Consider the following 26,824-nt stretch of genomic DNA (forward strand, 5'->3'; position numbering starts at 1 on the left):
TAACATAACACCACATGTGTTATTACAAAGTATTATAACTTGGTAAAACAATACTCTAATACTTCCATTTCTCTTCAGTGGTTGTTTGAACATTCTCAGAATATCACTAATAAATCACTAATAATATTATATCACTATAATAATTCATTCAGTCATTTGCAATTCTGTATCTACACAATCGTGACAGAAAAAGCATCAGTACATAAATCTCTTCTTGGAGACTCACCAGAGCTGACAGAAGAATCTATATACAACTGTGACATCCTTTCCCTAAAATAGCTTCTACTAAAATCTTGAACATTAACAAACAATAAGCACATGCTCACAGAAAGTAAAAGCCACACTGAAGTAATAATTCAGTTATACTTTATAATCATATTAATACTGGCGGTTTTTCAAATATTCAACATATTTTAATGGATGAAACCCTAAGCATTGCACTGTTTCCCATAATCTTCGCTGCATTTTCTAGGCAGAGGAACACTTCTACATCAAGACACTTGGTTGTTTCAAATCCCAGTTCCATGAAGAAATGACATAACTAGAATCTGACACTTCCATGACATGTCTGCTAGATTTTAAGTGATCAGTTCTATTTCCTCCCACTTTAAAAAGAAGTCAGAAAACATCTTAGTGCTCATGAAAAAGCAATAAAAGGCAAGAGTGTCTACTAGTTAAGGTTTATTGACATTTGTAGATCTAATAACAGATTTCAAGAGCGTCCCAGATCAGGCACACACAAGAAATGCCACGGCACTGGAAAGAAGTGTTCTTTTATTTATAGCTGACATCTTTCGAACTCTGAATTTGACAGAAATACTCTTAATTTAATGACCAAATGCTTTTAGTCTTTACTGTAAAAATAAAATTTATATAACATAAAAAAAATTTCATTCCACCAGTGTTCATCAGTGAGTTGTAAATGACATTCTTCTCATTCCTTATCTTTTCCTACTACTAAAGCCTGTTATATTTCTCTGCCTCCTTAAGGTATTTTTTAATCATGTTTTCAACTGAAGTTAAAAAAAAGTCATTACATGTTTTTAAAATTCTTGTATAGTGGAAAATTCATGAGTCATGTTATCAAATATAAATGACTAATTCACAAAATAGTAAGAAATCAAGATGTTCAGATTTCCAGAGTAAACCTTTTCTTAGCATAACATTGGCACACTTCAGTAATGTCTGCTGAGGAGCATACCTTGGGAATAGCTGCTGCTACTGGTCCTATGTAGGCTATGATGAGGGGAAGCAGCATTGAAAACAGACTGGAAGAGCTGAGTATTTCTGGAATGTCTTCAGCTAAATAGAGATAATTACAACAGAGGTATTATTAATATACATGCGACGGTTCAAAACATATCTTATGTGTCTGGTTTGCCCCCTGTGAGTTAAACTTCTATTTCCTAGACTGTTTTTATTTCAAATTGTTTTCATTATTAAGGCACTGTTGAATTCTGAGTCTCCCAAGTCCACCCAAGTATGTCATATACAGTTCTCTGTTGAAACATGAACTACTCTTACAGCATTATTTTATTGCATTCCTTGCCATTTTATGAAGCTGTGTACATATTTTATACAGTATAAAAGTTAGCACAACAGTCCTCCCAGTCCTTCAAAATGCATTTTATAGCACTATGTAATATTCTGAACACTTAGGCTACAATGGCTGATCTCCACATTTCTCAAAAAGGGATATTTAAGTGCTTATATATTAATTATATTAATCAAGTCCTATTGATTACAACCTGTCTGTAAAACACTAATGAAATCTGCAAGTAACCCATTCTGGAACATCTTTTGAAAATAAAGAATCTTACCAGCTTTAATATGATACTTGCTAAATTGATGAGCAAATTTATACAAAGTATTTGACTAGGATATCACAGGCATAACTCAATGACATAAAAGTTACTCACACTGATATTTACAGGAATGAAAGGTTAGAAAAATATTTGGAAAGCAAAAAAAGAAACATCACAGCTCTTGTATTCAGGTGATATCCTACTATTGTGGCTTGCTAGCAAAGTAAAAAAACAAGCTTTGAAAAGTAAAGCAAATTTTCTCAAGCCTTACCATCTACAGCAAGAGCTCTGTGCAACAAGTCTTTGGCTGCTCGTACAACAGCACTCACGACAGAAAGAGCCCTGCTACAGTTTTTGTCTTCTTCATTAGCTTTGTTCAACAGCTGTGACTGCAGATCTCCGTCATACTCACTCCTGGATAGTGGATTAAGTTAAAGTAAGTTCACAAATATGAAATTACTTTTAAAAAATGGCTAATTTTTAGCACAGAATAAGCAAAACAATTTATGATAAAGCAATAAGAAAACACAAAGAAACCACAGAGAATATTTTGGAGGAAATGTCTCACTGTTAATCCTTTGCAAAAACTTTAACAAAAAGTATAAATGGCGTTTTTCTAAAAGTTTCTTTGCTCTAGATGCCTTTTGAACTACAGAAATGTATTAATTACTATGCTCTTCCAAAGCCAGTTACCTGTCTTGGTAAAAACAGAGTAGTGTTAAATGCATCACAGAAACAAGTAAAACTTGCTTAATGGATATTTCTGCATTTTCATAAGAGACAAAGATTCTCCCTTCTTATTTCAAAGATTAATTATGGCTTTGAAATACAGTCTTGGGTTTACCCTTAACAAATAATTCTTTCTTTTAAATCAACTCTTTATGTCAAATTAGGCTCTCCTACACAACATTATGTGTGAAACCATTCCAGTAAGGTTTGATTTGCTCTTTCAAAGCTGTCAAATGACAATTACAAACTAATTTAAGCCTTCAATACGACAGTGATTAATCCTTGGCACAGAGAAATAAAATCAACTTAGTCAACATATAAAACAAAATCTACCATTCTCTTTTGGATATCTTATGTTTGTCCAGTATATTATTTCAGGACTAGCACCTCAGAACGTTCAGAAATTTTACTTTGAGCAGTTCACTGAACAAGGATATCTCTCCTTCTCTGTAATATGAATCAACCATTCATACAAAAAGATTGTTTTTTCAAAGTGTCCTAGAATTGTAGCTTTGCTGTCAGCCTCAAGCCACTTTCATTTGAATTTTTTAGCCACTGACGGTAGGCGCAATTCAAGAGTACTTTTCAAAAAATCCCTCCAAACCTTTTCTGCCATTACCAAAAGTGTGTTAACTTCTCTATGTGGCTTTTCTTTGCATATGACTAAGAAACAATTCTATTGATATCTGAGCATCCTCCAAACAAAATGAAGTGTGACTTTTACAAGCTGTTCTATAATAGCTGATAGAACGGCTATTTCTATTTCCAAAATCTTTTACCTAAAAAAATTATAATTAAAAAAAAGGGTGGTGGTGATGGTAGTTTACATTCTCAATTCCAAGGGAAACTCTGGCTTTCCCTGACAGATACCTGTCTTCCCAAACCAAGACACTGAACATTTGTTTCTTTGCTGTAGGCAAATCAAAACTTCAAATCATTATATATCAAACAGTGAGTCCTCAGACAAAGTCCATAACCACAGTCATGCAGCAGATAACATTAAATTTATCTTGTCCATGCAAACTACAAAAGGCATTGTGATTACAGCACAGCAGCTGCAATTTTTTTCAACACCATTTATTTTGTAGCAGTTCCGACTTGTACCACTACAGTCTTTCGAAAGCTTCTTTGAATTTTATCAGTTGAAACAAAAAAAAACCTGGGACTGTTCTGAAGACAGGACTTTGGTGTGGTTTTTTTTTCATGTTAATCTACCATTGTTAGAATGCCTTGAAGTTTCCATTACTGAAATTACATCCCTTAGCTTTTCTGAAATCAAAGAAATTGTTATTTCTCCCTAATTTTCTCTTCTGCCTGTATAAAAGCAGACAATCCAGGAGTGAAAACAAATGTTTTCCATGTCTTTCATCCTTCTTACATAATGATACTTTCCAGTTATGATACTTCATAATAAAGTCCAGGATTTCAGGAGACTAGATCAATTAAAGTATCATGATCTGCACCACTGCAATTCCATTCTTTAATAAGCAATTACTGTTTTTACTGACAAGGTGGATCTTTGAGCATGATCTCATGTTTTAAGGTAGTTCAGAGCTGTCCTGTACCTTCAAATATACTATTACTATAATTTTGCTAGCTACTTTATTTCTTCATATTTCACCTTTCTTAAAACCTTCTTAAGAGCAACATGTTCATGGACTGGTTAGTCCAAAATACATCAGTTGGTGTAGCATTACTTTTTCATATCTTCTAAATCTTTTACTATGTAGGTACTTCTCACACAATCAAAGTTAAAAGTAAATTATTATTCATTTATCTTTTATTCCTTCCATCTTCTGTTGATGAGCCCTGTACTGCCAGTTTGAAAATCATGTCTTCATACAAATCAGGGTAAGCACCTCAAACACAAAAGCATTACCACAAGTGAATTCCTACTGTCATCCTGAACGGCTGAAGTAGTAAAACACCCCTGCAGGATGGTCAAACCTTTCAGCTGATTTTCTTCAGGCAATTGCAATTTCTCTTTTCATACCTTTCAACTCTAAGTAAGAGAGGAGACAGTACTTATACAAATAGACCTTGTTTCACTACCTGATGCAATTATTTTTGGAAACTGAAAAACTCAATAAATCAGAGAGATAAACATGCCTGTGAGTAACCTCTCAGGTATCTCTTATGGTACAGAAAAAACAGAAATTGAAATAGTGTCTCTTACTAGTTCCCCATATTTAAAGCTTTAAGGTAGGAAACAATGGACCTTGTAACAGGTTAACCATGACATTATTTGTCAAGTCAAAAAAAAACAGAGAACCTAAAACAAGACTGGAAGAGGCATCACAAACACACTCAGGACACATTTATTTCTGTCCCTCCTTAAACACAGATGGGGTGTAATAGCACTGCAATGGTTTTGTTCACTTTTCTTAGAAACGAATCATTACAACACACAAACCTGTAATAAAGAATCTGTGGGATTTGCCCTCGTGTTTGGTTGGTGCCATTACTACTCAGACTGCAGGTGCTGAATGTAAATGTTACACCATCTGGACATTGAACTGTGGTCATTCCACCATCTCCATTGGCAGTCCTGCTTCCATAATTCCTCAAACGAACTGCGTATTTCACATTTTCCTTAGAAAGGAGAGCAAAAAACAGGTTGCAAAAATAGGTATAAAACAAGTATCTAATGGCTTCATGGTATATGAAAGTTATTATTTTACATTAACACTGGAGAGTCCGGAAAGTACTTCAAAGCACTCTACAAATGAAATTAAACAAAAAACATACAGCATTTAACAAAAAACAGGGCTATTCCATGTTCCTAAACTACAGACTGTAACTTACTACTAATATGTGAAGAGCAAGCAGATATCCAAGAAAATTAACCATTAATTGGGATATAATTTCTTTTAGCTGACAGGATTTGGAACTTTTAATTTATAGGTTGAAACCAAGACTTTATGAAGCACATGTCAAGATCAAGGTGTGGATGTGCACTCAAAAACCCAAAAAAATTATACTATTTCAATTTTGTTGTCTAAAGAAGTTGTATGAAACCTACAAACGTGCTTGTATTTTATTTACCTTCAGTGGCACAACTTTGTCAAGTCTGATTTCAGCTATGTCACTAGGAGAATCATCTGTGGTGTAAGTTCCTTTAACCAACTCTAAAGATGTCCATCTATGAGAATGAGTTGCATCTCCAGTATGATCACTCTGATTCAAAGAAAATGGAATTTAAATACATTTATAATATAAATACATGACACATGCAATTGTGCAACTTATGTTTCATTACATAAATTTTTACACATGGCATTGCAAACAAAAAGATGAAAAACCTGTTCAGAGTCAACAGTAAAGCCTCTCCCCTAAAGAGGAAATTACTGAGCATAGAGGTTCATTTCCCACAGTAACCAATGCTTGTCCTTTGGAAGAGATCAGAATCATCAGTTATAGTGAGCAAAAGAAATCTTCATTACAAGAACCCACAACACAGTTTCATGCTCCTTCTAAGAGAGAATTTATCAATAGCATGTGAAACATCTTCTAGGTACAGTCTGATCATGCTGGCAGGCCATTACCATTTTCTTCAACTTTTGGTTTTAATGTAATTTCTTATTTTCATTCATGGTTTACAGAGAGGTAACTTGTACTAATTTACATTTAGCTCCAGAAAGTGAAAAGTCCCTGATACTTCAAATATTACAAGTAATAAAGAAAGTGTTCAAGACAATAACCAAGATGAGGACCCTATTAGATATGGTATGAAGCTTGTGGTAACAAAAATCTTCACCACTAGCAAGAAAACCCTACCACCAGTGCCCTATTCTACTAGTAGCCTAGACTGAATAAGAATATGAAAATATCCCATTATAAAATATTCTCTAAAAAAACCTCTGAGGTTACTTTTGTTCAAATTGTTTTCCCAAATGCAGTACTTACATCATCTACTAATACCTCCAACTCATACTCATGAATTCCTCCTCCACCATAAACAGAAAATCCTACTACAACTACACCAGGTTTGTCAACAGAGAAACATATTGCATCAGGGGATCCATTCCCAGTATTCCAGCTTCTTCCCTGACTTGTTTTAGTGAATCGGTTTGGAGTGGATTTGACAGAATGGAGAGAATTTAGTCCATCAACCTGTAGAAAGTTAAATACAATTGCCAGAAAATATGAAGAAATGTTAGACAACTTTAATAAAGGAAAGTTAAGTGAATTAAATTATCAAATTTTTCAACTGGGTAAATTTCAGAAGTCAGCTGATAAACCGCAGAAGATGCCACTACTTAGCTTTCCAGTTAACATTGACTAAAAAGAAAAAGTAAAGTATTTCTGATAATTAGAAATTAACTAGGAATAACTAGGAATGCAGCTCGGTTTTTTAAAGTATTTAAATACATATTTTATAGGATGAATTAGCAAAAAACAGATTAGCTGTACTAAAAGGAAGGTTAGGTATTTCTGCCTTAGGTACAGTCAAGATTATGAGAGGGCAGAAAGAGATGTTACATAATGATAAAAACACCTTGAATCAAGAAGTTATCAATACCTAGATTCTTTCTGTGAGAAAAGCATGACACGCCTGTACAAAGTCAAATACTCTTCTGTCACTTAAAGTTATAGCCTCCTGAAAGGATTGTGTATGGATACAAATATGCAGGCAAAAAGCAAAAAAATTGCCACTTTTTAAACAATCTGCAGTATTCTGCAGATTCAATGTGAAATAGCTAATTATCAACAGTACTTCCCTAATACAGTGAATATATGCTTTTAAATTAATGCACGACATCTGCACTACTCAAAACAAAGAATTCAAGAATCTCTGAGAGATCTGCAAACCCATAAAATACCCATCCTAGCCTGTATCACATTCATAATATGTTTGTCTTGAAAGACTTCTAAAAGTGATTTTAAAGCAGCTTTACCTCAGATCCTAATGCTGATGCTGTAAGCTCACTCACAATACTGGCAAGCAACCCACAGGTATTAGAAACCAGATGTGAAGAGAAAAGTTCATTTTCTCTTCTAAGGCTGTTCCGTACTGGTAAAACAACAATGACCAACATCTTTTCTAGCACTTCCCGAAAACTTGTCATCCCTGAGATATTTTCTTCACTCTGCAATATGAAACAAACAACGACAAATGACATGGTTATTAAAAAAACCAAAACACAAACTTTCACATATTATAAGTATTAAATTGAAATATCTGGGATTTCATAAAAATAAGAAATGTCTAGAAGGTGGAAAAAATTAAAATCAAAGCTATCATGTATTCCTTTGTCAAAAGAATTGAGTAATGTCCTTAATTTCCTGAATGAGGTGGTGACAAGTCTTTTATTGCATTGGAATGATACCATATGCAGGTGTCTTTTCCTAGAGAGGCCTCTTTTTTACATACTATATAGCCATAAAACCTATGGGCTTTAAAAGCATACACTAAAACATAGTGGATATATAGGTACCTTTGGAACTGTCCATATGCTCTTCTTCTGCAGTGTCTATAAAAGAAACTTGGAAGCTTTATTGTTTTGGTGTTAGCAAAAACAATCCTCTATGCAAAGAGGTAAAACAAAACCAGAGGTGAAGTGATTATAAGCACAGTCATTTTTTGCTGAATGAAGTCTGTGAAACAAATATAAGCTTAGGCATCCCTACCTAGCAGGGACACCCACTGTTTCTTATAACAGCTATCCATGCTGAAAATCATTTCTGATAAGAAAAATAAAATCAGCTCTACTGATGTAAACTTAAGGTTTATCTATCTTACCCCTTAGCTTAAAAAAAAAAAAAAAAAAAAAAAAAGTCCAAGTAGTGAACAAACATATGGAAGACCATCAGGTGAAGGAAACCTGTACAAAACACTTTGCCATCTTTTATAGTTAGGATGCCGCTGTATCCAAGACACAAATATTATATTGGCATTTAATAGTACCTGGTGGGTTTTTCATTCATTAATTTGTACAGGTGCTTTCCAAGTCCAAGAAAGCTTTTAGTGCAATAACGGCCGACAGGAGTATGTCTCCCAGCTTAACTGTGGATTTTATGAATAGCAGAAAACTTGCAACCTTACCTTTTGCTCTAAACTTCTGGTAATGGTAGACTCTACAACTATTCTTCATTTACTTTTCTTGCATAATTCATAATGTCATACTATCTGTTTTCTTCCAAACTGAAGAATACTGTTTAGCAGTCTCATTTCCCTGATTATTATCTTTACCCTTCTCATTCCTGTAAATCAATTCTAAAATAACAGAACTGCAACAACACAGGATTAAAGAGCCCTTGATTAGGAAATTGTTTAACGTTTGCTAGGACAGTATGAACTGGTATTCTTTTACTGACCCCTTTAAAAACTCCACTTCGGGACATGACTTTTTATTACTTAAGTTGTGTTGACTCTTGCTCAAAACATCGAATCTATCTACCATGATCCTCCTTGTGATCACATGAAAAACTTGAAAAACTGTTGCAGAAAACACTGTGCAACAGAATACTACTCCAAAGGATATTTCTTCCAATTTAATATTCCAGGATAAGAACCATCCTCCTTAGATATTCTCCAAAGACAAAATAGTTGGAATATTTCAGACAAAAAGTTGAAAATTGTAAAACATAAGTTTCTGAACGAAGCCTTTTAGAAAGAAAACACTGAGGCAAATTCATGTAAATACTTATCAAGCAAAGACTTGCAGGTACATAACAGCCTTTTGCTGCAAAACAGAAGAAATGATTAAATTTTTGGAACACATCCTAACCTGACTAAGCTTTTCCATGTGTGCAACCAGCAGAGGAAAGCGATGGGCCAGGGCAGAGTCGTTCTCAGTGCTGACTTGTTTAACCATGGAGCGCAGCAGGGCCTCTCCGTCGTAAGCAATGGGAAAGATGGAGGTCAGCTTCACTGATGTGTGGCACAGAGCAGACATGACCGCAGCAAGGAGCCGGCTACTGGAGGTCTTGAAGTTTGCTTCCTGGATATCCTAAAGACATAAAAGGAATTAACAGAATGGCACTGCTGCACTGAAACAACAGAGGAACTACTTTTGAAAGGAAAGGAAACTTTTACCAGCTTTATCATAATTAATAAAAGTAAGCAATTTGGAAAAACCTTTCCTATGAATTTTACATCATTTTCTCTCATAAGCTTGAACTTAGATCTTCAAAACTGGAGTAATTAAAATTTATTGGCAGCATATTTTAAAATAATGAAACCATCTAATATTACTTTTGAAATTATGGTATCCTTTGAAGACAAGGCTTTTCTTATAATTAAACAACTTAATTAGAGTAATACATTAAAGAACAGATTCTTCCTTGAAACTGTATATGCTAAATGAATTTTCATGGAAAGCAGCAAATCGTTTATATTTCACCAGAAGCAATGCAAGCAAGCAACTACACTGTTTAGATGTGGGATGTTCATTCACAACAAGCAAAAGAAGAAAGCTGCTGATTGTAGAACAGTATTTCCAGATGCTTCTCATATACTTGACTGCATCAGTGCACTGTTGTAACATTTAATAATGAGGAATTACTCAAGCACTAGTGATAAAAAATACCATATGGATGCTCTTAGGCAACATGCAGCAAGAGTAAGCACATACAAGGCACAGCCTCAACACTGAAAAAGCAGGTGCTGACAGCTACCAGCACCACAGATTTTCTTCACTGCCCACAGAGAATCTTAAAATCTAAAGATGACAAAATTGCTAGGCTCTAACTGCACTACATTTAGAGAACACCCTGAACAAACAAGACCAGAAACAAATCCAATACCCAGTAAATAAAACAAAAAAAATCCAAAACACAATAGAACTCATGTTGCAAATCAGGATAAATGCCAAAAATTAGTAACAGCTTTAAGTATGACTTGGTTTCTGTTTGAGCAAAAGGGTGCTCAATAAGCTGCAATATTTACTTGTGCCATTTTAATGTACCTGGTCCAAGCAGTTCAGCAAGTCACAAAGACATGCCCACTGGAGAGCTGGTGTTGGATAGAATGAATGGAAGCAAGCTGTGAATGTATTATGGCATTCTTGAAGGACAGCTTCTAACAGGCTGAGAGGCTGACTGAGATATCCTTGTGGATCATTGTCCAACTTCACCATGCAATGGTCAACTCCTTCAGATAAAATTTTTCTCAGCAAGGTCCTAGTTTTTCCAATGCAATCTGCTAGTTTGCTGGTTTCTTCTACAACTGCCTTAGCTGTAGCTAGAAGATTACAGAAACAGAAGCATTAAATGTACAACAAGGAAACCTCTTCATGTTAAAATGCACATTTTACATGCAAATAGAAGAACTGAGAATTTAGCAACATGTTGAATCTACATTCAAGCAAGTTAATTCCAAAAGTGACACAGTGAAAGGGTGTTAAACTCTATCAAAATAAACCAGAGCATTAGGAACTCCTACTTTTCTGATAATTTATAATATATAATGCATTTAAATTAGCATGTAAAACAGATACAATCTTTCAAATTCACATTGTGTTCACCACCACAGCAAACACTATGTACAGAAACGGGGAAACAAAAGAAGATACAAATAGCCCATAACAACTGACAAGTCAAACAGGAAATTAAAATACACAGGCTACAGTGTAAACCTGTGGTACTAGGATATTCAGTTATGCAGACAATTGGAAATTTCCTTTTTGACAGCAAGTCTTTTAATTGCTCCAATAAAACCATCTGTGTGAGCAAATCTATTTTATATCATATCCTACATGAATACTTAGATCAAACCAATCCTGTAGATTATTTGATAATAAATATGAAACAAGTGAACTGAGAGGAATACCTGATATTGGATATATTTCACAGGTGTAGACCCTCAGCAATCTCAGGCAGCAAGTGCCCACAAAACGCAACCTTTCTAAATCCAGAAGAGTAGCAGTGTACTGGAAACCCTTCAGCCCACGAAGTTCTTCAACTCCCAGCACCAGTGTTGTCCAACTCCAGTGAAGAATGCTCAGCAAAGATTCAAAGCATTCCTGTTTCAGGAAATGAAGGATACCGAAGACCGATTTAGTGTTAAAAACCAAGAAATTACTGTTCTGCATCAGTATTAGACAAAAGGCAAACAGCATCTATATCCATGTTTATTATGGAAACATATTTATGTCTATGGTCAATCTACTGTGCAACACACAAATCCTATTTCGCTTGATAATAAAAAACAACATGGAGAATGCAGGGGAGGGACACTTCACTGCAATACCATGATAAAATCTATGTAAAACATATGCTAGAACATTATGTTCTAACATGTTTTCTTCATTATGGAAGTCTCTCAGTTATTTAAGAACTAACAACTGTATTCACCTGTAATGGAGATATTTCAGTAAATTTTACTTGCTTTATCTACAGGAGAGTGTAATACCTATTTTGGACATAATACATTCTTGTCATAAAGTATTATCAGGGCTGTCTTCACATTGCTTTTAAACAGTTATGATCTGCATGATCATGGCCACTACAGGACATTTACAGTACCTGAGAGCTTAACAGAAGCCCATGATAGTTCACAAAAATCTGAGTATTTTTAAAAGTTGTTTCAACTATTATTATTCTATGTGGTTAATAATTTCACAAAGTTGTACCTGAGAAAGCAAAATAGAAGTATTTGGTGTTGAACACCAAAATGAAGTCTTCAGAAGAAGTCAGAAAATGTAATATTGGATCTATCAGTGGACCTAAATTCTGCTTGAGAAAGCAACCACAAAACCATCATTATTTCCACACCTACCTCTTTCAGTTTCCTAACCAGGTATGAACTTGAAGGAAATACAGAAGATTTTTCATAGTACTCACCACTGAGACAGTCCTGGCAAAAGATCTCTTTAAAATATGTACGGGTTCACTGGTTTGCTGTTTGCCTTTGGATGCACTGCCATCACTTGTTGGCAACCTGGAAGAATAATTTTAGAACTTGAAATCTCCAGTATTTACTTTTAGTAGAGTTTTGGGTTGGGTTTGGTGTTCTATTTTTTACTTTTTGTAGTTTCTACTGTTTTTATTATTCAAGTGGGGAAAAACAAAAACAAAAACCAAAATAAACCAGTGAAAAAAGTTCTAATTCTCTTGTTCAGTTTCAACATAACTTCTCCTAGTTTCCTAATAATTCTTGACCAGGAGCCACATACCTTGAATTCTGTTTAACTGGCAGTACTGTGACCAGTTGAGGATGAGATTTAATTGCATGCAACTATTACAAGTATCTACTGTATTTCCTCAGATGACATGAGGACAAGAGATGTTATTCCTTAAAAAAACACTGGTTTTGTTAAGGGAAAATATATGTGGAGACTAAAAATACAGACAGCATCTATCACTGCAGCACCTTCCCCTCTGTGCCACTCACTGGTCTCTAGAGGCCTCAAGGCTGGTTTGTGCCTTTTGGCTATAGTCATCTCTCCAAAGAAATCACCCAAATGATGAATCTGTCATGCCAGGACTTGAAATACATCGAAATGAAACCTCCACCTGGAGGGACAGGGCATCTATGGACAGAAAGCTTAATGGCATAAGCGAGCTGTTCTAAGAAGGAACTTGGAAAAGGACATGCTTAGAAAGACATAGAAGGGAATTGGTAAGAAAGAATTCTAAGTTTCAGAATCAGTGTGGAGGCCAGGGGAAACACCAATACACAGGATACACACACAAAATAGAAAAATTATTTTAGGTATATATCTGAGGAAATCTATAACATATACTATCAACACAGTGAAAGAGTTCCTGATTATTAAAACTGACATAACATTTATCATGGCAATGATAAGCTGATGGTAACCCATTGTAAAGCACAGTTAATGGTTGATTTTGGCTTTGTTTCATTAACATTGTCTGTTCAAGAATATACAGCTCTTAAACTGAGGGTCACCAAAGAGAGCATTTCCCAACTAGCAAAAAATATTACTCATGTTATATGAAATCATGACCTTCTATGGATGTAAATGAAAATCTCAAGACCCATGCAGGATTGACTGCAAGGAAAATAGCAAGGAAGTAAATGTGAGTATCATTTCATTACTTTTCTCAAAGACATGAAGTTTTCCCTACATTTTTCAGATACTAATTTCCTTCACTTAATACAGCGATATTTTCACAAAACATTGTTATAATTAATTAAATATTTCTATTTAAGGAAACATGTCAGTAAATTGTTCCAGAGCTTAAAGTATTACCTGTAGAGTAACTGTGGAATCTGCCCTGCATTCACGTCTGTACCATTATTTGATTTCTTGGAACTTTTAAACTGAAATACAACACTGAAAGATAAATAACCCAGTTATTATTCAAGTCTTACTAGAGTTCTTCTTTTTCAATAAAAAAATATAGAAAAAATATACCCATCATCTGTAGTAATAGAGGCCTGTCCATGAGATCCACAATCACTGCTAGGTCCTGATACTCTTGCCCAGGCTACATACCACCAACCAGCTTGCAGGAGTACCGGCTCATCAAACATCATTGCATATTTCTCTCTGGGAGAAGTGTATTTTGGAAAGTGATAGATGTGAGTTATTTTTATATTAACTTTTAACAATTCACACCCTAATTATAAAAGAAATTGAGAAGTAATGATAAAAAGTTTTATCTTTTTATATTCAAAACACAAAAATTTGTAATCTAAAAATTTTGTAGTAATTACAAAATAGTAATCCAAAATGACCTACAAATGCCTAAGTCGCACTTGCCCTCGTGTTGTGAAACAATCATATCAACACCAAACAGAGTAAGAGACATTAAGTTAAAGTAACAAACATAAACCAAATTACATTTAATATATAATACTGCAAAGTATTAATTATAAAGTATTACATAATAGTGCTTTCAGAAAACGTAAATTACAAGAACTTCTACATAAATTCTTAGTAATTACAGTAAGTATTAAAGAATTAATAGAATATATATATAGAGAGAATTAATATGCAAGATTTAAACCTGAAAGAATTAATCATGTATCATTTGAAATTTAAATGACTTCATCAGAGGGAATGAAAAAGCAGCTACAACATGGCTAACCCAAACTGCATGCACAAAAGAGCTGCTGCAATATTTTGTCTTGTGGTCTCTAACACAGGAAGATGGGATTTGACTTGGATTTATACTAGAGCAAGAATTTGATGATCTTTCTTCTTTTAATTTAAATACAATAAGGGTTTGGGGACGTACGCAGCGTTTTACTATTTCTGTACACAATTCAAGTGTTTTACATAATTTGCTACAAAATTCTAATGATGTAGACCATCTTGGTTGATATTTAAAGTGACACTAAAATGTGTACAGTGAAACAAAAATTAAGATCAAAAAGCAGGTCTAAGTAGGTAAGCTAAACATCTTACCTGGCAGCACAATCATATGCTAAGACATCTGTCTCAGCAAGGAGGTCTCCATCCGTCTCATGGTCTCCCCCATCTGGACCCAATTCAAACAACTGATGAAGTAGAAAAAAGGTAAAATTATGTCTTAGATTTTAAAAAATCTCATAATCCCATTTGTTTTTGTCTGGCATTCTGGAAATCCTATACTACTCTTTCTTCCCAAAACCAACTACTACTTAATATCACTGACAGGCAAAACCCCATTTGGAAGTCAGGCATTAACTCTTAAAAGCAATTGACACTGACCTCCCGGCCTTATGACCAGAAATATTTCTAAGAAAAGAAACTCCCTAAATCTTGGAAACAAGACAAAAGCAGAGCATCTGAAAAAGGCAAAGTTGTGCAGAAGTTGCAGGTTTTCCACCACCAACTGAAATCCATTATATAAACATTAAGATATACTCAGCTTCTCTGGAAATAGACAGCTTGACAGTTTAGCAGAGACTGTCAGTAGTGTTATGAACAGTTGGTGACTAGGCCAAAACAGGATACCTAAGAGAACTTTGTTTCCCTACTTAAAAATAATTTCTACCATTTGAAGTATAATATTAGAATATTATCATAACGTTATTATCTCTGGTATTTAAAAGGCATGATTAACATTAAATTTCTTGTTTGTACTTAGTCATTTGCAAGTCTCAGTCATTATTATCAAGTAGAATAAAGTGCAACTTCTTATTTTTTATTTGCTGTTGACTTATGCAAATGTAACTGCTAAGCATGTCATCCATTTCCCTACAACAAACCCCAATACCTACTCATCTGAAAATAGAGGAAGAAGACTCAATCCACTAAAGGACAAAAAACAACAATAAAATGTTCTGAATATACAAATATCTAATAGAAATCTCACATATAACATCATCTTTTACCAAAATCCTTATTAAATATAGGAGCAGAGAACACTTAGCCGAAACCAGAGCTGACACCACAGTGCGTGTTTCTGTAGGTTTTTTTAGCCAAAGCCAGGTTTATTTATTTTAAAATAATCAGCACACAATGCTCCACCTGTAATCATCCCTACATTTGGCACAGAGAAAATTGTATTTGGTGCCATTTGCTCTCAGCTGAGGAATCCCAGCCCAGAAGCTATCCAGACAATAGTCTGGGAAACAAGTGGCAAGGAAAGTGGAAAGCAATGGCTCCTCATAAAGACTCTTTCTGCTTTTGAGAACAGCAGCACACAGGATGCCATTTTAACCTGAAGCCCACAACACCAATTTTCTGCTGGTGGACCTTGGAGTTTTGTGTAAACAGATCACAAAAACATCCAGACCACTAAAATACCTGCCCAAGATACCTCTAAGATGGCACAGCATTTAGTGAAGGTAAGAATGGGCCAATTCATGAAAAGTAAGAATGGTAATTCTCAACTCTCTACTTCATCCGCTGTGCCTGCATAATGCTTTCCACATATAGCAAACCACTCATTCATCAATAAATAAAATGAATCATGGTTTTAGATAGCATTACCGAAGTTGTGAATTTGAGACATAATATTGCTTAAAACAAAACAAAAACTCCTACCTTTATTTTAGCAGTGTATTCACCTCTACCGCCAAAAAGACCAAGACCACCCAGCAATATATCCGTATCAGCACAGAAACGGATGGCTTCTACTGAGTGGGCTGAATAACCCCAGCCTCCTCCATGACCTGCAGAAAAAAGCCCCAACAAAAATATAATTAGTCTTTTGCTCTCCAACCTGATCAGCTTGTGCTATAAAATTTTAGTGGGTACATACTTTCAAATCTGTTAACCACACTATAGTCTTCTTTAGAATAAACTTTCATTACTGCTTGAGTCTCCTCTTCTGTGTTTGCAACACCCATTTTTAAGTCCTGCATAGCAGCCAAAGTATCAAGGCAACCTAAAAGAAAGCAAAACCAAAAAGAACCCAAATTTTCTCACTGTTGATTATAATCATTGAAATGGAAATGAAAACCAGTTAAGAAAATCAAATCAATCAAACTGTTTTATCCCTAAACCACACACATGCTACCAAGTAGCTTTATGCTTTTGATTAGGTGAAGGGTCATTGCTGCAGAATCTCAAGGCTTGTTACTGAAGACCAACTTCATTTAATTTACAATCCAGAATAACAAACAGATGTGACTAAACCTACTTTTTGACTTTTCCAATGGCAACTAAACTGCCAGTAACACTTTTTTCCTTTTTACACTTAAAATATTACTCGAAGAGTTGAAGTAGGAATTGAATTATAAGCAGGTTTGAAAGTCTTCACAAGAGGTGTTTTGCTTCACACACATGGGTACCTTACATGCCTGACTTTGACTCAGACATAAAGTACTGTTCAAGCTGAAAGTTATCACATCTCTAGCACACAGTGAAGTGAGTATATCAAGGAACAGATGACTTATCAAAATCAGTGGACAAGTGGGTTACAATCCCTTCCAAAGCTGTGCTTTGAAGTACTGGGTACACTGCATATGGCCAATTTATACATGAACACAGTGGAACTAATTTTTGCATTTTTAGACTACAAACAAACAAACAAAACCCCCCAGAAAACAAAAACAAACAAACAAACCCCCACAAAACAAAAAAACCCTAAAAAACAACAACAAAAAAACCAAAAACAAAACAACAAAAAAAAAAAAAGGAAAAAAAAAAACAAACCACCACCAATACAAAACAAAAAAACCCCACAATCTACAAAAGGAAGCCATAATTTTCTTAGTGACTCACTATATAAAACTGCAAGGATTGTATTTTAACTATATGTACTGCATTTACTTTAAAATAAAAGATAAAAGTAACTTATTGAAGAGCACTTTTTTCAGGTTTAGGTGGGGTTTTTTTTGAAACTACAGGTTATGAGTACTGACTTTATTCTGCAGACTGTCCAAAGAGATCATCGAGGACGGTCTCTTCCTTTATTATGCTGGCATCTAACAGCAAGTTCCACCAGAACTCTAAAATCCTCTAACATCCTTAAGATGGCAGAAGATAACTCCAGTAGCCAAATTATAAAAGTTAAGAGCAATGGTGAAAGACTACAAAGTAAAATTTCAACTGAAAAAAAGGTCAGGAACTTTTTAGATTACAATTTGTTAATGCATTACATGTTACTTTATTTCATCTAAGGTTCTGACTAGTGAACTATAAATGTATACCTAGAATATGCAAAGCTGCATGAGATCTGGTGGTTAGAGCTTTGGAACCTGTTGGCAGTGCAAGCTCTGGACTCAAAATACTACAGCGGGATTGCATGTCTGGAGCTGAGGGAAGCCTGGAATCGGCAACTACTGCGTTGTAACTCCACAGCTCCCTGGCATTGGGGCGAAACCTAGAGCAAGAGAAAACAGAATGAACAAAATCTTTCATCTACTGAAAAAATACAAAACCTAACCAATAATTCAATTTTTAAGATACAGAATGTAAAATACAGATCTGCTGGTATCAGCTCTTGAAATTGAGTATCACTATTGCAAATACATAAAAACTTTACTAGCTTAATACTCCAGCAAATGAAAAGATAGAAAAACATTTTTATACTTTAAGTCAAACAGTCATATTATGGGGTTAGAAATTTCAGAAAATGTTGAAGACATTTCTCAAGGCTAACAAATGTTAAAACAGTGTCTTCTACTAACAAGTATGAACTAACTAGCAAAGTACTAAATAGAATGGCAGATGTGCTCAAAAATTTTAAACATACCAAGTGAAAGTATAAGGCCTACCTTCAAGTAAGAAAAAAATCTCAAGCAATCCAACATTTTTTGGGAGGGCTTTTTAAAATGGGTAACATCGCCTCATGAATTTTTAAGGGATTATAAAAAAGGGCAGCATAAACAAGGGAATACAAAGACTTTCTATAATATAGATTAACACAGAAAACAAAAATGAAATCTTGAAACCACTATGAAAAGGAAGACACAGGAAGAAGATATAAGTCTACGGGAGTGCTCTGAAGAAGCACAAAAGGAATTTTCACTTGGTACATTTTTAAAAACCTAACAGAGAAGGAAGTAGTTTTAACTAAAAATATTCAAGGCCACTATATGTATTCAGGATTTTAACAAGTTAGCAATGTTCAAGTTCATACACATATGTGACATTCCACAACCACTTGAATTTCACTATGAGATTAAGTCACAAAGTTTTGAAGAAATGTTTAAGCTGCGTGCCATCATAATGCTGTCTATGTACAAGAAACTGAATCCATAATTAAAACAGTCATGAATTAAAATGTCCAGAAATAATAATATACCAAGTATTTAACTACTCACAGGTATATTTATTAACATGTCTTCTTCAGACTGTTTTAGTATTTTCTATTGAACAAGAATGGGCCATGACAGAAATAAAGCCACAGCTAAAGTATTTGAACTCTAGATTTAGTTCTACAGTCCCCCAAATACTGCAAGACGGTAAAATACCTCAATTCACGCTTATCCATATCTAACATGTGACTTTGTACTTCCTCAAGCTGAATAACCATTTCACTGTCTTCAAGTTGACTACATTACCTTGCCTTCCCTGAAACTTGCTGTGTTCCTATGGCCATTGAAAACTGGTTTATTTCACAAATTGAGTGGCTCAGTGGATTTAAACATGCTGAAAATAGAGAGCTCTAAGAGATGTGGGTGCTACCTTTATTTCTAATCTCAGCATAATGTAAATAATAACTGAACCAGTGAGATTCAAACGATCCTGCAGATGTAGAGCTACAACCACCCAAGGTACTTCCTATGTCACACAGAAATACGCCTGGCAAATGCATGCTTCAATGTTAATTGCCTGCTAAGTTCTTGAATCTCAATTTTGGACAAAGACATATAAAGTAGGATGCAAGTAGCTTTTAAAGATATACACCTATGAGATAACCATCTTTTCCAGATCAATGTTGGCTAGTTGGTTCCCTGTATCACTCTAACTTGTTTTGTCTTCAAACAATTTAAACATCATCAATCTCTCAAACTCAGATTGAAGTTTAGATTTTTCTCCCAATCCTAGCTAACATAGCTTTTAAATTGTTATAGAAGAATTAGATGTTATGATTCTGTGTTGGAACAAAGTCTTATTATCTACATTTGCTCAAAGACTGCATTCCAAAGACTGAAATAAATACAGTTCGTCTGAATGTCTATGCCATCTAAATAAACACCTTGACTTCGACCTCCCAAAATGTCAGAACTGAAAAGAATACCATTGCTCCACTCCTCCTCTAGTGGTCTTAACCACTAACACCTGACAATGATTCAAGACACACACATATGTCAGCTGAATATGACAAGGAAGTTATTCAGTCAAGTGTGAAGTAGATGAAGGAAAGGGAATAAAGAGAGTAAAGAAACAGAACAGATTTGAATCCCCAAAATATTATGAGATTGGAATGAGAACGATGCAAAAAGAAAAACAAAAACAAAGACTTTATAAAAATGCAGGCAAGAGAACATGTTTGTTTTGGGCTTACTTGAAAAAGCCATCCAAAAAAATGTGAAAAATATTTATGGAAGATTAAAAGTTTTTTTATTTACGGAGAAAATAAATATAATCAAATGTCCAGCCTTGCAAAATACTTTAAAAATTATTTCTATATTACTATTTTAATAGCTATAATCCACACTTGCCTCCAAATAACATCATAGACAGGATCCAGACACACACCAGAACCTTGAAGGTCTTCCTGCTCAGAATCATTGAATGTTTTGCAACTGCCATCTACTTTGTTTATCAGAAGACATTTAAAAGGAGGAGGTTCTGATATCGAAGCTGGTACCAAACCTAGATCAAGGAGCAAAAAGAGCAAATGAACATGAGTCGACTCATTAATGCTTCATGCTTAGAAAATGCCACATAATACAGATATACTGCTACAACAGAAAAATAAATGGTAGTAAGATTTAAATGCAAGTGAAGGTTAGGCTCTTATATTATTATTTTTAATAAAATTCATCTTTCTAAAGAAAGGATCATCATATGCAGTAAAACTAGAAGGTCAAAATATTTTTGTTCCCTCTGTCCATGCTTTTGATTTGTTGGTCCTCTCCTGTTTACACAACTGAACCCACTTTCTTCTCCAGTACTTCTATAAGCATTTAAAATAACATAGAGGAGTTCTTGCCTATTATATGCCTGCTTGCAAATATCTCTGACGTAGCAAGCACATGAGAATTAATGAGAGCTTCATCGATCCGGAGAAAAGTCTGGTCTCCACTCGCTCCAATCCACGTAGCTTTGCGCCCATATTTGGAGCCTATGTTAGGCATAGGTGCTGGTTTGGCATTCCAGTACGGCATATCCAGAATTGGCCTGCCAAGCTGACCTTTCTGTAGAAAGAATGCAAGAATCAATGAGTGACAGTAACAGTAAGTCTCAAAGACGGAAAAATTACTTCAACAATTTTATCACACAAAATTGGTAGGCTGGAAGAGAAAATTTACCACAAAATTACCTTCAAAACACAATGGCTGCTCCAAGTGAAGTGTTACACATTTAACTACAAGTTACTGACAGATGTACTCTCCCTTTTCTGTTAGATTTTTAAGTTTTTGTTAAATACAACTCAAACTCTCTATGATGGATAATTCTCCATCCTCAGAATCAAATATAAATGTATTATTTTCCTACAATGTTCAATATCTGATCAATGTCAGTGCTAAACAAGGAATAGATTCTTAAGAAAAAAAATCTAGATTCAGATATATTCAGATAGACAGTACAAGATCCATTCAATTCTGAACTGATATGGACTGAGTTTTATAGAAGAAATACCTCTTAAATGTACCTATAAATTGATCAGCACATCAAACTGAAGTTAAAGAAGCACAAAGTGCTCAGCAAGCTTTTGCACATGCTCATTAACAATTATCTGGAGACTTAGGCCCTTACCTCTATGTACAACTAGTTACTGAGACAGACCAACAGCTCCTGTACAGCATCAAAGTACGTAGAAAGAACTGCTGCCAGAAACCTGGTCACGCTCCATCTACACCTCCCTCAGGCACAGAAAATGCACTGCATGCCAATGAAGTCAAAATGATTAGAGAAAAGAAAAATGTATATACAGCAAATGTCTTCTGTTCAGCACCTTACTCATCTTTCTCTCTTCATAGCAATGTAAGTAAGTAAACCTAATGAAGACATTTTCAAGTAATACGCTTTGGTTTGATTTTGTCTTGACTTTATGAAGCTTTCAGCAAACTTTCAAGCACTACATTATTAAAACCAGACATAAAAAACAAGTGGTCTAAATATGGCCTAAACTTATTTTTTCTTTTGGAGAAAGGAGAAAAAATCCTCTGTCAACTATCAACCTTTTATATTCCATTTCTGAGAGTGGGCTTGGTCTTTTCAGAGGCCAAGTTTCACTGTAAGACAACAGTGATTAAAGCTTTACATGCTCATGTCAGTTTCAACAGGAACACAGACACCAAAGCTCTTGCTTAAAAGTCTGAAAAACAACAAAATATTACTTTTAATTCAAACTATGACTTTCGCCTTCCAAAATTTCAGCCTTCTCTTTTTCTAATATTTTTTTTTTGGTAAAAAGATTTCAAAAGATGAAATTTCTCTTCTGTTATGTTTGGCAGCACATAGTTTTTAAAGCATGTAAAAATATCTCAATACCTATCTTCTAGCTTTTCAAAAAAAGATCCCCAAAAAAAACACTAGAGGAAACATGCAAAAAACAGATCGACTCTGCAAGGGGCATCTTTGCAAACACAGGAAGGCACAGAGGGAAGTAAACAATGTTTAAATGCCTATTTAGTGAATATAAGAAATGATTCTACAGACACATGGGAAAATATACACTATGTAGACATGAAAGAAGACTATTGGAGTTGTGATTTTCTACAGTGAGCAATAACCCCTCCCCTCAAGTGTAGGCAGAACTTCTGCCAATCACTGCTGTTTCTATGAAAGAAACCAGGAAACCTTTATTTCTGTGGAATGGAGACAGGTAACACAATAGGCAACATTTACTTAGAACCAAGTGAGTTTGAAAAAATCTTATAAAATTTATATATGCATATATATTTATATGCATCTTATAAAATAACACTATTTTTAATCACTATCTTCATTAAAACACCCCCAAGAATTCCTGGCATTATTCTTTTCTAATCAGAACAATACTAAAGGCTACGTTTTAAAACATTACAGGCACTGAAGACATGCAGAAGTCATCCACAGTTGCACAAGAGCAAGTATAAGCAATCTTGAAAGGTCTCTGAACAGCACATTAACTACTAGCTTATTCCCATAAGCAAGTAACATTTCCTTACTGAGAAACTTCCAAATGTGAAAACCTGGCCATCCATTAAGAGAATAGCTGTGTGGTTGCTCCCAGCAGTAACTTGTGTACTAGGACCTGGTAATGCTTGCACCAAAGTGGGACATCCCCTATATAAAAATAAATTAATTCTGTATCAGTAAATGGTCACACAACATTTAAAACATACATTAGTATTATCAGTATTTCAATTGCTGTGAAATATATTCACTAGATTAACATATTACAGAAAATTAGAGCCAAGAAACATCTTGCATATTAAACTAACAGAGGTTTGAAAGACTGCACTAGATAGTTAAGTTTACGCCCTTCTGTTACAACGAAACAGATCAAGGACCCTCTCTTCAGTTTAAGTCAGAAATTAGCATAGAGTAAGAATTATTAATCTAATATATAATTTTAGAATTACAGTTGTGTAGATACAATAACATATACATGTGTGTATTTTTATTTCATTTCACTGCAATGAAATGTAGCAGTAAAATACGTTGTGAGAGCTCCACTTGAGCACTTAAAAAACCCCTGGAAGTAATCTAAGCCTTATATGGCTGATACTCTAGTACAGTTACCAGAAGCAATATTGCTACAACACTCTAAAGATCACTGTCTAGGGAATTATAAAAGAAATAAAGGTCTACCCCTCCACCAGCTCCTCCCCCACCAAACTCAGACTTAATAAAAAACAGACCTCTCCAAACTATTTTTCAGAGAGATATTAAAAGGTCTAATCCATTCGTCTCCCACATAAGAACAGACATAAGAAAATAAACTTTCCATTTCAGAAAAAATGAAGAGGGAAAAAATGACAGGGTGCTCAGGATGCAAAGAAAGGAAGCTTGAATTGATGACTTTTAATAGAAAGAGCACAAAAGATAAAAAGTGTGAGACACTAAAATTTTTATTTCAGTCCCAACAAAGGGAACAGAAACCTAGAAGACTTTGAAGCCCACAATGAATGCCTACCTAGACTTAATATTTTCTATGGAGTTAGAAAGACTGAATTTGAAGAACAAGTTATTCCCACATAGTTTTATGCTCGGAAACTGGGCTCAGTTATACAGAGGATGACAGCACTATGTGAACTTACTTTCAAACACAGCTTTTCAAAAGTAGGTTAATCTAAAATAAGAACAGGTTGATTATACCAGAATAATAATAAAAAAAGGCCTGCCGACAGTTACCCAGTGATTGCTTAGCAGCTGATGTGCTAAAAGATGGTTCATCTCAAAATTCTGATTTTGACTGAATTGCAGGTAAAATAGAAGTCAAGAAAGTATGAGGAAAGTGAAGCATCATGTTCAGCAGAAAATGGGTAAATGGGAAGATGTGAACATACAAAAATGTGGAATAGAGTAATGCAGCATGAAGATAGGCTGATGACCTGAAGAAGGATGAACACAGGTATACAGAAGTAACAGTATTCTTTGGTGGTAAACGTAGCTATCACAGGGTGACTAGTGGAGATGGACAGACTGAAGGGTGGAATAAAATTAAGTAGAGGATGTACAACATGACACTCGAATTTAGGTGCTTTTCTTAATCTACAGGCACATGGATTTGGACATTACTATGTTTACACACAGACACAGAGCAAAGTTTAGCAGCACCGATGACGAAATAAAACCCCTCAAACTTTACATTTGTCTCTCATTAATGTTAACAAAACTCAAAAAAGCATCAAAACATAAAACATAACTAGTAACTAATACAAAAGCACTCTTGTTAAAAGGAAATATTTTTATCATAAAGTTTTTCTTCCTCTCCCTCAACATTATGATAGCTACAGGCATGGAAATATCAACCATATCCTTATTCAAAAAACAGTAGTGAATATTTAATCTTTTTCATGCTTAAAATCTAAGCTATTATCACCATAACTATTTATCTGTTTTTCCAACTGAATCTATCAGCAATGTTATATGAATACTGAGTTTGATAGTCTCTTGCCAACAGCAGAACAAAATCAAATTAGCACCTAATGTAGAGAGATTAAACACATTACCCTCTTAAACAGCTTTTTCATTAAGATCACCCATATTTTGGAATGGCCAACAACAGTTGACTAGTTCATTTAGAAATGAACAGAAAAAAACTATGATAACTACTTCCTAAGTACATCATAAAATAAACATGAATTGCAGAAAACTAGTTTTCATTTCATAAAAGGAAGAGGGATTTAAAAAATACAGTAAGCCAGTTGAACTAGTGCACATGGAATTTAAAACCTGTGATACTCCTGAGTATTTTCTTATATCCCTGAAATTCAACACAGGAAACCTCAGAATAGACACTGAAGAGTCTGGGAGACTCTGGCAAAGTTTTAACAGCCCAAGTTTCTCCACTGAATCAAAAAAACAAAGACTATTCTTCTCGGATGGAGTGGAAAGACATGCCGGTGTTAAAGTCACAGAACGCGTGGGCAACCACAGAAGACCAACCCCAGCTATAGAGAAAGTAACCTGAGATCGCTTGGGAAAAAGTAACAATTACTGAATAATTGAGCAGATGTACATGAATGAGCTAATTCGGGATACTGAAGTATTCTGGCTGCCGACATGGAAACCTCTACCATCCCCAAGGGTAAGCATTTCTGAGAGCAGCCATAGTCTTCCAAAAGTCATCATGCATGACCTGTTTGAACAATTGCTGTCCATGGTACTCATGCAGCCAACAGCTGCCTGCCAGGTACCAAAACATGTCACTTGGGGCAGCTGACCGTGGTGCTATAAACATGGGCTCACTGGGAGCTGTTACTGTGTAGCAGGTAAGGGGAAACCAGCAGCAACTTCTGCCCACTGCAAACAGAGTTGGACAACTCCATTACAGCGAAAATTGATATTTTTATATTTTAGAAGTGACTCCATTTTAGAGGAAATTCGGTGAAAAGATGTAAATATGACCTCAACTCCACCACTAGAGTAAAATAATCAAAAAATACACTTAGAAACACGGTCCTAAACAGAGATGATGGAACACACTTTTCTCCTCTGAAGTTCTTAACAGAATATAGTCTTTATTATTTATCTCAAAGTGGGAAGGAGCTGACCATCTATGGAAGGTCTCATCAGTTTTGCTTTATGTTACTGTTGAACCTTTGGAAGCAAAACCCTATCAAGATCGTATCACTTCAGTAATTCCAATTTTGGAACCTGACTGTCAGGTCATGTGTTTGCTACTGCAGTGCTGAAGTCAGGAGTTCATACAAAAAAAAATGCAATCCAATTTTGAACAGTATCAGAAAGATCCTGGAGTTTTAACTTCCAGCTTCTTGAGAGAAGCACCAGCAACAAAGAGGCCCTTTGCTTACCTGTGCACAATACATACTATTTTTCACCAAGACTAGATACCGCAAAGCACCTCTTGCTTCCACTGAGTTTCTATTCACCAGCATCTAATTTGAGGAGAATATAAGCACAGACTGACAAATCTTCCATGTGAATAGTGCATCAACATCTGCCACTGTGGATCTTGCAACAAAAAGCCTGTGCAGGCTTTCAGTAGTTCCAGCTTACTGATAGGGCAATCCAGCTTACTGATAGGGTAATCTACCGCACTCCTACTGAAGTAGAGCAAGAATTTATGATGTTCACAATATTCTAATCGAGGAGTCCAGAATCCCCTCAATTAAGGAGAAAGGCATATCTGAACAGCTGTTCAGAATTCAAAAT

General features: G+C 35.0%; 1 protein-coding gene across 16 annotated transcripts in view; it reads right to left on the bottom strand.

Annotated features, from left to right (window-relative positions):
- Positions 1-26,824, bottom strand: part of MYCBP2 (MYC binding protein 2) — a 174,257-nt gene that overhangs the window by 73,496 nt on the left and 73,937 nt on the right. For all 16 annotated transcript variants that reach the window (XM_066313401.1, XM_066313405.1, XM_066313400.1 and 13 more), the window contains 19 exons: positions 23,149-23,266; positions 20,985-21,189; positions 20,491-20,644; positions 18,031-18,203; positions 16,638-16,763; positions 16,421-16,548; positions 14,855-14,946; positions 13,859-13,993; positions 13,694-13,777; positions 12,321-12,417; positions 11,308-11,500; positions 10,445-10,719; positions 9,266-9,487; positions 7,433-7,624; positions 6,441-6,647; positions 5,580-5,711; positions 4,948-5,126; positions 2,077-2,219; positions 1,202-1,302 (listed from right to left, as the gene is read on the bottom strand). In XM_066313401.1, the coding sequence (XP_066169498.1) occupies positions 1,202-1,302; positions 2,077-2,219; positions 4,948-5,126; positions 5,580-5,711; positions 6,441-6,647; positions 7,433-7,624; positions 9,266-9,487; positions 10,445-10,719; positions 11,308-11,500; positions 12,321-12,417; positions 13,694-13,777; positions 13,859-13,993; positions 14,855-14,946; positions 16,421-16,548; positions 16,638-16,763; positions 18,031-18,203; positions 20,491-20,644; positions 20,985-21,189; positions 23,149-23,266 (2,956 nt within the window). The remainder of the gene's footprint in view (positions 1-1,201; positions 1,303-2,076; positions 2,220-4,947; positions 5,127-5,579; positions 5,712-6,440; positions 6,648-7,432; positions 7,625-9,265; positions 9,488-10,444; positions 10,720-11,307; positions 11,501-12,320; positions 12,418-13,693; positions 13,778-13,858; positions 13,994-14,854; positions 14,947-16,420; positions 16,549-16,637; positions 16,764-18,030; positions 18,204-20,490; positions 20,645-20,984; positions 21,190-23,148; positions 23,267-26,824) is intronic.

Source organism: Sylvia atricapilla, chromosome 2, assembly GCF_009819655.1.
Source record: "Sylvia atricapilla isolate bSylAtr1 chromosome 2, bSylAtr1.pri, whole genome shotgun sequence".
Lineage (NCBI taxonomy): Eukaryota > Metazoa > Chordata > Aves > Passeriformes > Sylviidae > Sylvia > Sylvia atricapilla.